The following is a 15,437-nucleotide window of genomic DNA, read 5'->3' as shown; positions in this document are numbered from 1 at the left end:
GACCCGGGAGGAGGCCGCGTCTCCTTGGCGGCCTTCCCGGGAGCAGGTTATTCTTTAACGCACGACTGCCCACCTCCCGCGCCCCTTATGTAACTCCAGAGGCTGGGTGGCAGAGCCTTCCCTGTCGTTCAGGGTTCAGGTCCCACCTTGGGGTAGCCACCCTGTGGGCCGGCTCACCGCTCGGAGGAGCCCCTCGGCCTGAGGACCGCCCGCCAGGGCTTGCCTCCCTCCCCACTCGGTCTTCTGAGCCCGACCAGCCGGCGGCCCCAGGTGACAGGGCGCAGGTACCCAGCACCCCCAGCGGGAGGAAGCCCATTCCCAAGGAGAGGTTTTCACTCCTTCCGGACACCACCCCGCCAAGCCTCCCAGGCTTTCAAGAAGAGCAGGCTGAGGTATAGCAGTGTTCATGCTCCCTGAGCTGGGGCTTTATTGAGACCCTGCCCTAGAGAGGACATGGCAGCCAGGACCCTAGGGACCCCATAGGCTGACAGCACTGCTATCCGGAATTCGTGCTGTTAGCCGCGTGTGGGGGAGGGGACTCTGTGGGAAGTGAGGGGTCGCACCCCACTCTGGAGGAAGGATCATCTGTACTTGGGTGTTCAGGGCAGAGGGGATGAAGACCCCTCCCCAGGCTTAGACAGGAAGCAGGGGGTCTCCATGCCCTGCACATGTCCTCTCCTGGTAGGAGTTGGAGCTGGGGGGTTCCAGGTGCCCAGGGGCCTCCATCTCCTGGATGCTCTCATACACGTTTTCCAGGAGGCTCTTGTCCACGCCCAGGCCCCTGAGAGGGAGGACCTCGTAGGCCAGGTCCCTCCCCAGAGCCAAACTCGCTTCCCCACCCTTGGGGTCTGGCTGGTCTGTGGAAGGTCCTGGGTCCCTCCTTTTAGGCCTGCTGACCCTGGAATACAGGATGTCCACCTGGAGAGAGTAAGCCAGTCCAGGGAGGGCTCAGCACCATCCACTCAGCCGAGGATCTGCCCAGTCCCACCTACCCTACCTCACACCCTTCACTTCACCTGAGCAGCTGGGGTTGCCTCAGCTTTCCCCTGCTCCAGGCCTTGGGGACCCCGATCTGTTCCCTTGAGCTTCTGGACACACACATACTCAGCCACCACGGGTCTGGCCTCGGGACCGGGCCTGGCACAGCTGCTGGTCAGCTGTGCCCCTGCCCACACCCCAGAGGTGACTGCCAGCCCGGTCCTGGGGATGGCAGCCAGCCCCACGTTGGAATAGGTGGCCTCAGGGCCGGTGGAGGGCGTGGCCAGGGGCAGCTCCTGGTGTGGGAAGGCTGCCGGGGGCCTGGACGTCGTGCCTCTGGACGCCTCCAGCCATCGTGGGCACAGATCCATGCTGGCAGGCCGTGGGGCTGAAGGTGGGGGCAGGGCAGAGATTACTTAGGGGTCCGGGGACGCCTGCCCGCTGCCAGGCCCCAGCCCTTCCACCAGCTCACCTCTGCTGCAGAGCCAGCTGCGGTGCAGCTCGTGCAGTCTGGTGTCCGACTTGCCGAGGGAGCAGTGGTAGGGTCGTCTCAGCAGTGACTGGGGGCAAGGAAGGCTGGCCGGTCCCCTGCTGGCCCCAGGGACACCCTGGCACTCACCGCTTCTGCTGGCATTACACTGTCCTGCGGCCCAGACAGCTGCCTCTGTGCCCGCTTCCTGGGTGCAAGAGGGTCATCAGAGCGGGGAGGCAGAGGTGCGGGTCAGAGGCGTCGGCCTCCGGTCCAAGGCCCGTAGCGACGTGTGCGTGTGCGTGTGCATGTGCGTGTGTGTGTGGCAGGAGGGCCGAGGGTACCTATGGCCTCATCCTGTGAGGCCATGGATGGGCCTGGGGGCAGAAGACAGGGGGCTGGGGGCTGGGGGACTGGGCACCAACCTGACAGCCCCACTTCTGCGCCTTGTGCTGCCGGAAGGTCCCCCACCCCGTGCTCTGACTCAGCACACAGGAAACCCCAGGGCTCAGCAGCCCCTCTCTCCTACGGAGGCCGAGGGGACACAGCCTCAGCGCCTACCCTCCCACCTCTGCCCAGGGGCTGCTGGTGAGGGGTGAGGCATGCTCTGCCTGGCCCCCATGAGGACCTGAGTTGGCAAAGATGACTCAAGTGATGGCCAAGCACGGCCAGTTGAGGAGGGGCAGGGCAGCTGGGACCTGGCCAAGGCCCCACTGTGGTCACTGAGGCCAAACCTGAGAGCCGGGGAGGCCCCCAGGTCACACCCCAGGCTAGCAAACCACAGGCCACAGACTCACCTACAGCCATGTCCTGCCCAGGCATGGCTCCTGTCCAGGTGATGCCCCCTAGCTGTCCACTACAGAGACTGACCCCCTGAGAGGCTGGAAAGCTGGGGGTCAGCAGGCAGGAAGGGCTACTTTGGACACTGACCACCCCACCCCTGGCTCTCCATCCCTCCCCTCCAACTGCCCCTGCCATCGGACGTCCGCTTCCTGGAGTCCTGGCACAGGTGCCGGAGGTGAGGGGCCAGCAGCATGGAGCTGTCTCCGAAAGTGGGGGCCAGTCTGCTCAGACCCAGGGAGTGGGCTTTCCTCACCAGAGGGCCCAGGTCCCAATGCCCTGACCTGGTAGGGCCCATTCAGCACCTAGGGTGGCGGGCAGCTTGGGCACCTCGAGCCGCAAGGCCTCGTGTCGCCCTTGGCCCAGCTCCCCACCTAACTTCCTGCCCGTGCACCACGCCGCGTCTTCCCACGCAGCCGCCACGGCAGCCTCACCCACCTGCCGTGGCCCTGCCTGGGGCCTAGATGGGGCTTGGCAGGGGTGTGCTGCGAGCTGGTGCCGATCGGAGGCCCTAAATCATGTTGCCTCCACCCACGATGCAGTGGGTGCATGTGGGCGACAAAACAGGCGGGCACGGACCCAGGGTGCCAACATCCCCCGCCCCACCGGGTCCTCCTGCCTTGATAACGGCGCTCCCTCTTGGCCCCGCACAGCCACAGTCTCCTTCCATCACTGCAGCACCGGGCTCACCTGTCTGTGGGTGTCAGGCAATGTGGGGGGCACCCTAGGCTGTGACCGCATCTGGGAGAGCAGCAAGGATGCCCGTCCTCCCGGGCCCTCTGCCTCTGGGCAGGGTGCTGGGCAGCACCCTCACTCAGGACCCCTCCAGCCCAGCCCCGTGATCCGGTGCAAAGACCCCTCCTCCTCAAAGTCCCCACAGCCAGCCGAGCCTCTACTAAAAGACACTGCAACAAAGTCACTTTAATGTCCTTGCTCAGGAGACAGCCCAGGACACTGGTAGGTGGGCTCAATGGTCAAGGAAGTGTCAGGAAGGGACCTGGCAGGGACCCCTGCAGCCTGTCTCCTCTCAGCAGTGGCCACATGCCCGAGGTCGGCAAGAAGGCCAACTGTGAGGGCTGGCCCCTCTTCCGGTGGCATTCTAGCTGTCGAGCGACAGCTGGTCTTCCTGAAGGCAGCGGGAGCCGGGGTCCCTGAGCTCTGTCCACGCCACGTGTGGGGGCCCTAGAACTCGGTCATCTTCTTGTGGGTGTCCGCCTTCCTCTGTTCCCTCTGCAGGCCCGCCTCCTGGGCCCGGAGCTGCCCCAGCTGCCGCTGGGCTCCCGCCAGCTTCTCCTGCAGCTGGGCTGCTGTCACGCTGTGCCTAGGGAGGGGCCGCCATTCAGCACTGCCCATCATCCTCCAGCCCCTCCTCAGATCTGGCCCGCCACCCTCAGGTCGGGGCGAGCTCTCACCCAGGCACCACGGGCAGGGGTGCGGCGTGGCTCGGGCAGGGCCCACACGTACCGGCCAGCATTGCGGGCAAGGGCCTCCTGGATGCCCCGGATGGCTCGCTGGGTCTGCTCGATCTTCTCCTCCGTCTGGAAGAGCTGCAGGCTCAGGGCGCGCTTGGCACTCCTGCTGGCGTGGTACACCTCCTCGCCACTCCTCCTTCCCGGGGGCGCCACCCCCGCCTCCAGGGCCCCAGGGGCCCCGCCTTTCAGCTTCTCGTTCAGGAAGTCAAACACACTGCGAGACGGTGGGCGGCCCCTAGGCCCACCCCCTCTGCCCCGGCATTTTGGGGGCCTGCTGGCGCCAGCCTGGCTGCCCCTGGTCCTCTTCTGCAGGATCTCCGCGCACTGGTCCAGTGACTTCCCTCGCGGCAGCACCACAGCGTGGATGGGCTCCACCCGGCCCTCCGCATGCCGGCCCAGACCTGGGGGTACACCGAGCTGGCACTGCCACTGGACTCTGGGGCCGTGCTGAGGGAGCCCTTCACCCCCCCGTGCAGCACACACTCACCCTTGCCAAACTCATAGCCCATCTTGGCGAGGAGTCTGGAGCCGATGCCCCGCGTGTGCACCTCCCAGCCGGCGAAGGCGGAGCTGCAGGTCCCGGGGTCAGCAGCAGCAGGTTCCACCACTGCAGGCATCAAGGGCAACAGCTTAACCCAGCTGGATACGGGGCATCCTGGGCTCCGGCCAAGGTTAGCCCAAGAGCTCAGCTCTGGGCCAGGGCCAATCCCCGGCACCCCGGCTCCCTGCCAGTTGCCCAGGGCTGTGTGGTGCGAACAACAGGCAGAGCCTGTGGCAGAGCCCAGCCCTCTCCACACTTCAGGGTCACAGCCTGGTCACGTGGTGGCCCCCATCCTATTCCCTGGAGGTGGGTGCTGCCGTTCCCTTAACAGAGAGCAGTACTCGCCTCTACCTGCCAGCTCAGTCCTCCCCTCCATCAGCATGGACAACTTGGCTAACAGACCCCAGGCGGACACCCCCCTGGGAGAGGGCCAGACACTGCTAGCCAGTTCCTCTGTCCACCCGCCAGGTCCCCATGCCCTGCAGGAAACCGTCCCTTCCTGTGCATCCCACCTACTCCTGTGGCTCGCGTGGGACTGTCATCATTCTGGGTTTCTGCATCTGTGGGTCTCCGGACCTGCCCCAGACCCATCACGCACCCTCTCATCTCCCCTGCCCGCTGTGGGGGCCTCGCGTCTGCCCCCTGCCCCAAGTGCGTCCTCGTACTGACCACAGTATGGGACCCTGCCAGCCAGGAGCCTCTCGGGGTGGCAGCAGCCATACCTCGAGCATAGCTGGGGTCGTCCACGTCACTGCCGTCTGAGTCAGAGGAACCTGCGGGCTCCGTGCGCAGCGGGGGCAGGATGCTGTCCCCCTCCACCACGGTCTCTTTCAACAGCAGAGAGTCAAATTTGACCGTGTAGTAGCCACTGTCCACATCTGGGGGGGCACAGAGGCAGCAGGGCAGTGGCCTCAACACATGGAAGGAGCCACTCTGGAAGCTGGGAGCAGGGCGGGGCCAAGGCCAAGGCAGGGCCTTGCTCCTCTTGGGCGTGGGGTGGGATCCCAATGCCCAAACAGAGGAGTTGTTGGGCAGGACTAACGTGTGACACACGGGGAGGGTTCCCAGAAAGGACCCCGTCAGGGAGGCCCCGGGCAGCCTCACCAGTGATCCGCGCTGGGTGCCAGAGGCCATCCTGCCGCTTGGCCAGACACGCAGAGCCGGCCTGCAGGGAGCTCAGGTCCGGGTCTTGGAAGGGGCGCAGCTCATCCACAGAGACCACCTGCCCATGGGAGAACCTGCAGAGAGGGCCATAGGGATGCAGACTCAGATACGGCCACCAGGGCCCCGTGAGCCGGGAGAATCCCGTCTACCTGCCTGGACACCGCCTGGACAGAAAGGATGGATGGGGAGACAGACACACACATCTATATACGTATCTGCTGAACACGTGTGTACAAACATATGACACACACACCCATGCACACACATCCACTCAACACACACGTGTATAAACATGCACACAACACACACCCACGCACATATACACGGAACACGTGTGTACAAACAACACCCACTCACACATGCACACACAATATACACTGAACACATGTGTACGCATGTATGCACACAACCCATGCACACATGTGCACACATATACGCATCCATGCCCACACATGCATACGTATACACACATACACACATGCACAATATACACCCACACACAGGCACACATATACTCATGCACATGTGCATACACATGCACACAAACGTGTGCACATACAGGCACACACACACAGTATACACAAGCACTCACCCACACACGTATGCAATGTACCTGCACACGTGTATGGATGTGTGCATGCATGTGTGCGGACACACACGCTTGTGCTTGCACTCTATCAGGATGGACCTGGGTGCCCTGAGGAAAAGATGCTTCGAGTTTCTCCCCAGCCTTCTGGGCTAGAGTCATGTATACACAGGCACACACATGGCTGGGAGACATCCTTGTGATGAGAGCTCCCCGGCGCCTCTCCACCAGATACAACAGGTCATCAAGGCAAGTGTGTCTGCGTGCTCTCACAGGACTGAGTCCTCCCCAGCCAATTAGAAAGAGCTGTTGTAACAGTGCTGCCTTGACTTCTAGATGTCAGTGAAACAGTGAAACCAAAATGAAAACCGGGAGAGGGGAGGTGGGGGAGGAAGTGGGAACAGAGGGCTGCAACCTTTAACTTTGCCAAATAAAGACATGAAGCAACCACGCACACATCTCCTGCTGTGCCCCCATTTCAAGGAGGAAGCGGTTCTAACCCCATGAGAGTAAGTGAAAACAGGCACTCGCTCCGGACACACAGCCAGCCCTGCCGTGGCTGGCCTCCTACGTGGAGTCCATGGGGAGAAAGGAGAGGAAACAAGGCAGTTCAGTCACCTTCCAGGAGCAAACAAAGGTGGCCTCGGATGCCTCCCTGGCGGGGTTCTGGCTAGTTCCTTCTCACCCCTGACTGTCCTCAGGCACCCAGGGCACCACCAACGGCCAGTGGCACGAGCAGCTGCAAAGCCGGCCCACGTGTCCTACACTGGGCACAGTGGTTGAAAAGCCCTCTTCAACCGAGGAAAGATGCCCAGACTCGGTGAATTTGCTCAAACACCCCCTCAACACACCCAGACACTACAGACGCCACCAACTAAACCTCCCTGCAAGAATCTTTGGTACTCTTAGAAGCCCTAAAATTTGGTGTCCCCCTTAATCCAGCAAGCGCTTCTAGGGAATGACCCTAAAACAACAATAATGAAAGTATGTAAGGACTGAGCCAGAAGGATGTGACCCAAACACGAAAGACTTGGAAATAACCTAAGTTCCCAACCATGGGGAGTAGTTAACGGCGTGTCCATGAAACGAACGTCAACCAAGAGCACAGGCAGCCTGATCAATGGAATGAAGTGCACCCAGGAAGAGCCTCTCATACAACAAACTTCACACAGGACAGAGGAGGTGTTGCCAATGAGGCAGGAAAACACACACTACGGATTTCATAAGGAAAAAATTAAAAATTGGTTTCCCGTACAAAAAACCCCAGCAACACCCCACTCGATCGTCTGCTTCACAACATTCCCGAAAATACACTCCACAGGAAGCAAAAACTTGAACCAGAAAGCAAGCATTTAGAATGAGTACACGCCACAACTCAGTTCGGTTTACCCCAGGAATGCAGGGTGGTTCAACACATGAAAGCCACTCAACAAAACAGAGCACGTTAATAGAAAACTAGCACGTCAACTGATACAGGAAAGATACCTGAAAAAATGCAACACCCTTGCATGTTAAAAACACTCAGGGACTTCCCTGGTGGCGCAGGGGTTAAGAATCCGCCTGCCAATGCAGGGCACACGGGTTTGAGCCCTGGTCTTGGAAGATCCCACATGCCACAGAGCAACTAAGCCTGTGTGCCACAACTACTGAGCCTGCGCTCTAGAGCCAGTGAGCCACAGCTACTGAGTCCACGTGCCACAACTACTGAAGCCCGTGCCCCTAGAGCCCGCGCTCCACAACAAGAGAAGCCACTGCAATGAGAAGGCCGCGCACCACAACAAAGAGTAGCCCCCTCTGGCCGCAACTACAGAAAGCCCGTACACAGCAACAAAGACCAAATGCAGCCAAAAATAAATAAATAAATTTATTAAAAAAAAAACCAACCAAAACAACACTCAACCTGATAAACAGCAACTATGGAAAACCCACAGCTCACATCACACTCAGTGGTGAGAGACTGGGTGCTTTCCCCCTAAGATCAGGAACAAGACAAGGATGGCTGCTCTCGCTACTTCTATTCAGTGTAGTATTGGAAGTTCTAGGCGGAGCAGTTAAGCAAGAAAAATAAATAAAAGCCATCCAAATTGGAAGGGAAGAAGCAAAAGTGGGCTTCCTTGGTGGCACAGTGGTTAGGAATCTGCCTGCCAATGCAGCGGACAGGTTAGAGCCCTGGTCTGGGAAGATCCCACATGCCACGGAGCAGCTAAGCCCGTGCGCCACTACTGGGCTTGCGCTCTAGCGCCCGTGAGCCACAATTACTGAGCCCGCGTGCCACACCTACTGAAGCCTGTGCGCCTAGAGCCCATGCTCCACAACAGGAGAAACCACTGCAGTGAAAAGCCCGCGGACCACAATGAAGAGTAGCCCCCTGTTCGCCGCAACTAGAGAAAGCCCAAGAACGGCAACGAAGACCCAATGCAGCCAAAAAAAAATTAAAAAAAAAAAAGAAGCAAAAGTACCTCTATTTGTCAATGACATAACTGTATATACAAAAAACCCTAAATAATCCAGAAAAAAATCCTATTAGAGCTAAAAAATGAATTTGATAGTGTTATAGGATATAAGATCAACATAGAAAGATCAGTTGCATATTAATACACTAAAAATGCACAATCTAAAAATGAAATAATTTTATTTACAGCAGCATGAAAATGAATAAAATGCTTAGAAATAAATTTAACCAAGGCTTGTGAACTACAGAACATTGCTGAAAGAAATTAAAGAAGACCTACATAATTGGAAAAAGATCCCATGTTCATAAATTAGAAGACTTCATATTATTAGGATGGCAATACTACCCACATTGATCTACAGATGCAATGCAATTCCTATCAAAATTCCAATTTTCTTTTACACAGAATTGGACAAGCTGATTTTAAAATTCACATGGAAATGCAATGGATCTTGAATAGCCAAAAGAATCTTGAGAAGAAAAAATGTTTGAGGACTATGTACTTCCTGACTGCAAAACTTACTACAAAGCTACAGTCATCCAAACAGTATGTACTGGCATAAACACATCCAGTCCATTGGTGTGGACCAATGAACTGGATGAGAGAACCCAGAAATAACCCCTCACACACATCAGTCAGGTCTCGTCAGGGGTGTCATGGCAATTCAATGGGGAAAGGACAGTTCTTTCAACAAATGGTACTGGGAAACTGGATACCTACGTGCAAAAGAATGAAGCTGGACCCTTACGCCATTAGAGCATGTGATTTACAAGGGAAATTTTCAACAATATTTTATATCAAAATAGAATAAGTTATATGAAATATTCAGGAAAGTAATACGAGACAAGAATCTTATACAGTAAGTCCCCTACATACGAACCTTCAAGTTGCGAACTTTCAAAGATGCAAATGTGCCACTGCATGCCAGCTGTTGTACTGTACTACTGTACTTTTCAAGGTACTGGAAGATTTAAAATGTTTTATTTTTTGTGTTGTTTTTTATATATTACTTGTGTGAAAAGTACTAACAGCCTATTACAGTACAATACTATATAGCTGATTGTGTTTGTTGGGTACCTAGGCTAACTTTGTTGGACTTATGAACAAATTGCACTTACGAACGCACTCTCAGAACAGAACTCGTTCATATGTAGGGGACTTAATGTATTCAATAAAACTGCTCTTCCAGTATAAAAGACACAAACAGAACCTAATCAACATGCCAGATCTCTGAAAACATTATTCCTGTGAGCCCTTCCTGAAGAATCTACCAGAAAACGAGTCTCATACAACCGAAACGCTAAAAAGACCCCAACAGATCGAATGATGGTAAGCATGAAATGCAGAGGTCCTTCTAGAACTAAGGTTGGGAGTAAAAGGGACACAATGGCTGTAACAGCCACAAGATCCAACAACGCAGGTCTAGTGCAATCACAGAGACAGAGGGAGAATGTGGGTAGTAGTACGTGTAAAAATGCTTTTAACAGTTTTCAATCATCATAATGGAAGAATGAATGAATGTTATTCTGAGTGTCCTGTGTGTGTAAAATGGGATAAAACAAATTAATTATGGGTCCTTTGGAGCCCATCATTCCCTATGTCCTTGAGAACCAGAGTCCTGGCATAAAGAAGGAAATACGGATGTGATCCAGAAAAGATTAAGTAGAAACACTGCAATCCTTAATTTGAATTGGAAATATCAGTATAAATTCACAAAGTATTTGTCCTTAAAAACATAAGTATGTGGTATGGGTATATACACACTAACATGTACATTAGTGTGTGTCCACCTATATTTCCTAGGTCCGTCTGCTGAAAAAGCCTACAGTGATGAACCAACTAGCAGCAAAGTGCATCCCAGTGCCCCCACTGTGGGTTGTGAAATACCATCTCCCATTAAAAGAAACCAGGGCTTCTTGGAGACTTGGGTGCCTTCAGGTCTGGGGTAGGAAGAGTGCAGATAACTGTGGGAAACCCTGACTCCTGGGGCTGTGTCAAAAGGATGTGGGAGCCAACCTGAAGAAGCTCCCACTTGACAAGGGTGAGACAATTTGAGCTTCAATAAAGATAAGAATCTGGGCTTCCCTGGTGGCACAGTGGTTGAGAGTCCGCCTGCCGATGCAGGGGACACGGGTTCATGTCCCGGTCCGGGAGGATACCACATGCCGCGGAGCGGCTGGGCCCGTGAGCCATGGCCACTGAGCCTGCACGTCCAGAACCTGTGCTCCACAAAAGGAGAGGCCTCAACAGTGAGTGGCCCGCGTACCGCAAAGAAAAAAAAAAAAAAAAGATCAGAATCTTCGTGGACTGAAATTCATCAAATATATTTAAATCCATCAGTCCATATGGATATTAAATATTTTTTAAAAGCCAATTTATCACCTCAGGATGAAAGAGAACCAATTTGCTATCTTGGAAACCAAGGAAACAAAACAGAAAAGTCTGGCATTACCCTGCCTTTTCCATATGATCTGTACCACTAGATAGCCAAACTGTAGACAAGGAAAGGCATCTCTCTATAACGTTCAGCTAGTAAATGAACTGACAGAGTTAAAGAGCTCTTTTTTGCAATCCACACTGTATCAGTGGATCTCGGCGTTGAGCACCGTTGGCAGCTATACATCAGGTGCCTCCTGACAAAAGCACAACACGTAGAGACATGCCCAAATGGGGGTCCTGAGTGTGACCAGGTCCCTGGATCCAGATGCCAGCCTGCGGTGGACACAGGAACATGCTGGGCTGCACCAGGGCGGTCGATGACGGTCAAAGGGTCTGGTCCTTCAACAGTGAAACTGTGAGGCCAGGAAAGGCAGGGGTGGGGGGGCGGGGTGCAGACACAGCAGCCTTAAAAAGCGAGCAAGATTAAACTACAACGTTTACACCCGGCCGCACCAAAGAACACAAGGAAGTGATTATCATAAAAGTCGAGACAGTGCTTCTTTTTGGCAGAGGGAGAAGGCTATGTCTGGGCTGAGGCAAACAGAGGGGCTCCTGGGGTAATTGGCAAATTTGTAGTTTTGATCCGAGCAGCGAGTACTAGGATGTTACAATGATTTCTCATGCTATTTCTTTACTTCCTCTGTCTGATTTTATTTTACAATAACAAGATAAAAATTTGAAGTTCGCTGTGTCCTTACTACATGTTAGCTACTGTTCAATATTCTTTTACTTCTATTAACGCATCCCGTTCTCCCAACAACTGCGAGAGACATCCTCATCTCTGTTTTTACTGATAAGGACATTGAAACAGAGTGATGAAGTTAGAACAAATGTACGAAAAAATGCTCAATCTTGCTAATAATCAAGGAAATACAAGTTCAATCAAGATCACATCCCCAGCTCTCAGTGGGCACGAATTCGCAAGTAAGAGAACATGACCGAGGGTGACTACGGAGCAGACCAGGGACTGGGAACCGTAAGGCGCACAAGGACAGAAAATGCGCGTGTTCTCCACACTGCTACACACCGGGGACATTCTCACCAGGGACGAAAGATGTGCACTAGGATGTTCACAGCACGTTGTTTGTAATAAATAACAACTGGGAAAATGGACTTCCCTGGTGGCGCAGTGGTTAAGAATCCGCCTGCCAATTCAGGGGACACAGGTTTGAGCCCTGGTCCGGGAAGATCCCACATGCCACGGAGCAACTAAGCCCGTGTGCCACAACTACTGAGCCTGTGCTCTACAGCCCACGAGCTACAACTGCTGAGCCTGCGTGCCACAACTACTGAGCCTGTGCTCTACAGCCCGTGCTCTGCAACAAGAGAAGCCACAACAATAAGAAGCCCGTGCACCTCAATGAAGAGTAGCCCCCACTCACCTCAACTAGAGAAAGCCCGCGCGCAGCAATCAATCAATCGATAAATTAAAAAAAACAAACAAACTGGGAAACACCAGGAGACAGAATAAAATGTGGCATATTCATGAGGAAAATAACACAGCAATTAAAATGCACAAAATATTTCTATAAATATCAATGTGGACTTTTCTCACAGACACGCTCTCTGAGAAGAGCTGCAAAACGAAGCATCCTGCATGCTAACCACTTAATTAGAAAATAAAGCACAAATATGTCCTATTCACAGATACACGTGTCTATAAAGGTCTCATGTGTACTAGAGAGAAACACACCACAGATGTGCCAACAAGCCTCCCAAGAAGGGGAGGGGACTGCGACAGAGTGGTGGGTCACACTGTGCTTTAACACTATTTTATCTTTAAAATAAAGTTTTCAATAAGTAAATTTTAAAAATCCAAAACAAATGCAAGAAAATAACTATCAGACCCGGGTGGTGGTGAGGGGCATGTTCGTGGGCTGCATGGGTTGGGCCTAAAGCTGACAGCAGGCAGCAGCTGAGACCACGGCAGAGGGGAGCCGGCCCGTCTCAGAGCCTGGCTGCCTGGGAGGCCCAGCGACCACAGCAGCCTTACGGCCTACCTGGCAGGCCTGCTGCCAGGTGAGTTAACACACATGAAACCCTCGGAACAGTGCCTGCCCAGAGGACGCAGCACAGGGACACGTTAGTTCTCATCACCACACAGGACATGGCAGAGGGACGGGGAGGAACCCTCCGGAGGGACCAGTGGCAGAAAGGATGGAGGGCTCCCTCCTCTGCTCCATGACTGCTTGCTGAGGATAGGGGCACACCCACCCTGTGGAAGCTGGAGGAGGCTTATGACTGATTTGTCGTGCACTTTCTTGTATGCACGCTACGCCTTTCACAAAACTTACAGGGAATGAAAGGAAAAAAGGGGGAAATGTAGCAAATCAGACTTAAGGCCCAGCAAGGATCCTATAAAGAAATAAGACAACGGAAGAACTAAAGGAAGTTACCCCGGACTATTGGCTAAAAAAGAAAATCATCTATTGGAAATCTCGATAAGTATTCTTTGCAAAGAAAAAGTAAAAAGAAGCAAAGTTAAAGTTATGTGCTTAAGCAAAAAGCAACATCATTACAACTGTGGAAATTTGAATACGAACAAAGTATTGCTGTTAAATTCCGTTAAGTGTGACGGCGACATGGAGATAGTTTTTAAAATAACATCCTCATCACTCAGGTTAGGGTAGTATCCTGAAGTATTTATAAGGGAAAGCCCAGTAATTTCTACAACTTGCTTTAAGGTAATCCAGAGGCAGGAAGAGTTGAAACAAGACTGGCACGATCTTGACAGACAATGACGCCTGAAGCTGGAGCACGGGCAGCCTGTACGCTACTCCCTCTAACTTCACATGTGTTTGACAACTTCTATAATCAAGTTTCTATAATAAAAGCAGATTTTAGGGCTTCCCTGGTGGTGCAGTGGTTGAGAGTCCGCCTGCCGATGCAGGGGACACGGGTTTGTGCTCCGGTCTGGGCAGATCCCACATGTCGCGGAGTGGCTGGGTCCGTGAGCCATGGCCACTGAGCCTGTGCGTCCGGAGCCTGTGCTCCGCAACGGGAGAGGCCACAGCAGTGAGAGGCCCGCGTACCGCAAAAAAATAAAAAAAAAAAGCAAATTTTAGAAGTTTCATTCTGAAGAATAAAACTGGTGATGGGGGCGGGGGGGGGGAGTCCATTCTTTTCAACATCAGCCTTTCCATACTTCTTCATCTACCCGGGGAAAATCCAACTGAACACCTAAACAAGGACACTGCTAGAAAAATCCCCTGCCCCCCAAGGTCTCTTCTTGTCAGCACTCTGCTGGGCAAAGAAGGACAAAACTTCAAAGCCCAGAGGGCCCACCTAGCCCCTGATCCTGTCTGCAATCCACCCCCCCCCCAACGACCCCAGGGGCCCCGGGAACCCAGGCCTTACCTGCAGCTCTCCTGGAAACGGCACTTCCCCTCCAGGAAGAACGGGCAAGGCTTCAGGGACTTGTGAGTGGGGTAGAGATAGAGTACGCGCACGCCCGGGGCGCCATCATTCGTCTCCTCGGTGCCCACGATCATGGCGTTGTGATACTCCAGGGTGCCCCAGGCACTGCAGTAGGGGGCGTTCACCTTCCTCCCACTCAGCTCTGCCCCGTCCTCGTCCTCCCCCTCGTCCTCCTCCCGCCCAGGCTCCGTGGGTCCTGGCCCGGTCTCTCTCATAGGAACAGTCTCCAATTCTGCCTCGGGGGCTACTGGCACCTCCACTGCCTCAGCAATGGCCTCCTGGAAAGCCAAGTACTCAGCATCCTCCTGGGCTGGGCGCTCTCCATCCAGCGCCGCCAGCAGCTTGCTCTTCCTGACGGACACCAGGCTGGCCTCAGTGAGCTCGATCAGCTCCTTCAGGTCCCCCTGCAGCTGGCGCAGATCTGCCAGCTCCGAGGGATCCAGGCCAGTGCCCAGAGCCAGCTCCACCTGCTGCAGCTGCGCGTCGTAGGTCCGGAGGGCGGTCTGCAGGCTCTCCTCGTCCATCCTGTCGGGAGGGGCCGGGTCCCTGGGTCCTCAGAGGGGAGGCGTGGGAGCCAGAGATGCGGGGAAGAGAAGCCGGATGAACCCGGGACCGGCCGTCCCCGCGAGGCTGGCACTGAGCGCTGGCCAACCGCCGCCCTCGGCGGACAGCCTGCGGAACCGTCAACCGCCCTGCCTCCCGTTTGGGCCGAGAGAAGTTTCCAGCTCCGAGAAGAAGAGCCAGAACCAGCCCTTGGCCGCTGGCCCCACGGCCTCCGCTCCCTTCCTGGGAGCTGCCGTCAAGTTCCTCCGGGGTATCTGCGTCCCAGCCCGATGCCCCCGGCCGGGCCCACCTCCCGGGCCCCGCGCCGCCCGCCCCCGCTCGGCCTGCCACCAAGGGCCCAGGCCCCGTCGCCCAGACCCCCTCGCCTCCGGCCCTCCTCTGCGCCGTCTCCCGGCCGCCGCCACAGACGGCCTGCTGGCCTCACCGGCCAAAGACGCCCCGCGCCTGCTTCGGCCCCCGCAACCGACAGGCACTTCCGCCCGAGCGCCGCCGCCGCCGCCGGAAGTGCCTGGCG

The 15,437-nt window shown here is 55.0% G+C and overlaps 2 protein-coding genes across 2 annotated transcripts; both read right to left on the bottom strand.

Moving 5' to 3' along the window:
- Positions 1-99: 99 nt before the first annotated feature.
- On the bottom strand, positions 100-3,123 carry LIME1 (Lck interacting transmembrane adaptor 1). The gene is given in 4 exon segments (XM_089897206.1): positions 100-918; positions 1,017-1,366; positions 1,451-1,570; positions 1,573-3,123. Coding segments are annotated over 4 exon segments (795 nt in total). The 5' UTR covers positions 1,613-3,123; the 3' UTR covers positions 100-633.
- Positions 3,124-3,183: 60 nt separating this feature from the next.
- On the bottom strand, positions 3,184-15,148 carry ZGPAT (zinc finger CCCH-type and G-patch domain containing). The gene is made up of 6 exons (XM_022597573.3): positions 14,300-15,148; positions 5,405-5,538; positions 5,023-5,178; positions 4,247-4,366; positions 3,752-4,160; positions 3,184-3,608 (listed from the first exon to the last, which is right to left on the bottom strand). Exons 1-6 carry the CDS (start codon positions 14,881-14,883, stop codon positions 3,470-3,472), a joined length of 1,542 nt encoding a protein of 513 aa, XP_022453281.2. The 5' UTR covers positions 14,884-15,148; the 3' UTR covers positions 3,184-3,469.
- Between the last annotated feature and the right edge of the window lie 289 nt (positions 15,149-15,437).

Source organism: Delphinapterus leucas, chromosome 15 (assembly GCF_059928025.1).
Source record: "Delphinapterus leucas isolate spDelLeu-1000000601 "Yukka" chromosome 15, BTC_Dleu_Yukka2, whole genome shotgun sequence".
Classification (NCBI taxonomy): Eukaryota; Metazoa; Chordata; class Mammalia; order Artiodactyla; family Monodontidae; genus Delphinapterus; species Delphinapterus leucas.
The sequence above is the reverse complement of the archived record's forward strand: the minus strand, read 5'-3'. Positions and strand labels throughout refer to the sequence as shown.

What these genes read in the sequence shown, in the direction of transcription:
- ZGPAT (XM_022597573.3), bottom strand. Translation starts at nt 14,883, where the DNA reads ATGGACGAGGAGAGCCTGCAGACCGCCCTCCGGACCTACGACGCGCAG. An exon ending in GCACCCAGCGCGGATCACTG is followed by an intron (nt 5,179 to 5,404) that starts GTGAGGCTGCCC and finishes GTGCCCCCCCAG; the next exon opens with ATGTGGACAGTGGCTACTAC. An exon ending in GGGCTATGAGTTTGGCAAGG is followed by an intron (nt 4,161 to 4,246) that starts GTGAGTGTGTGC and finishes GTGTACCCCCAG; the next exon opens with GTCTGGGCCGGCATGCGGAG.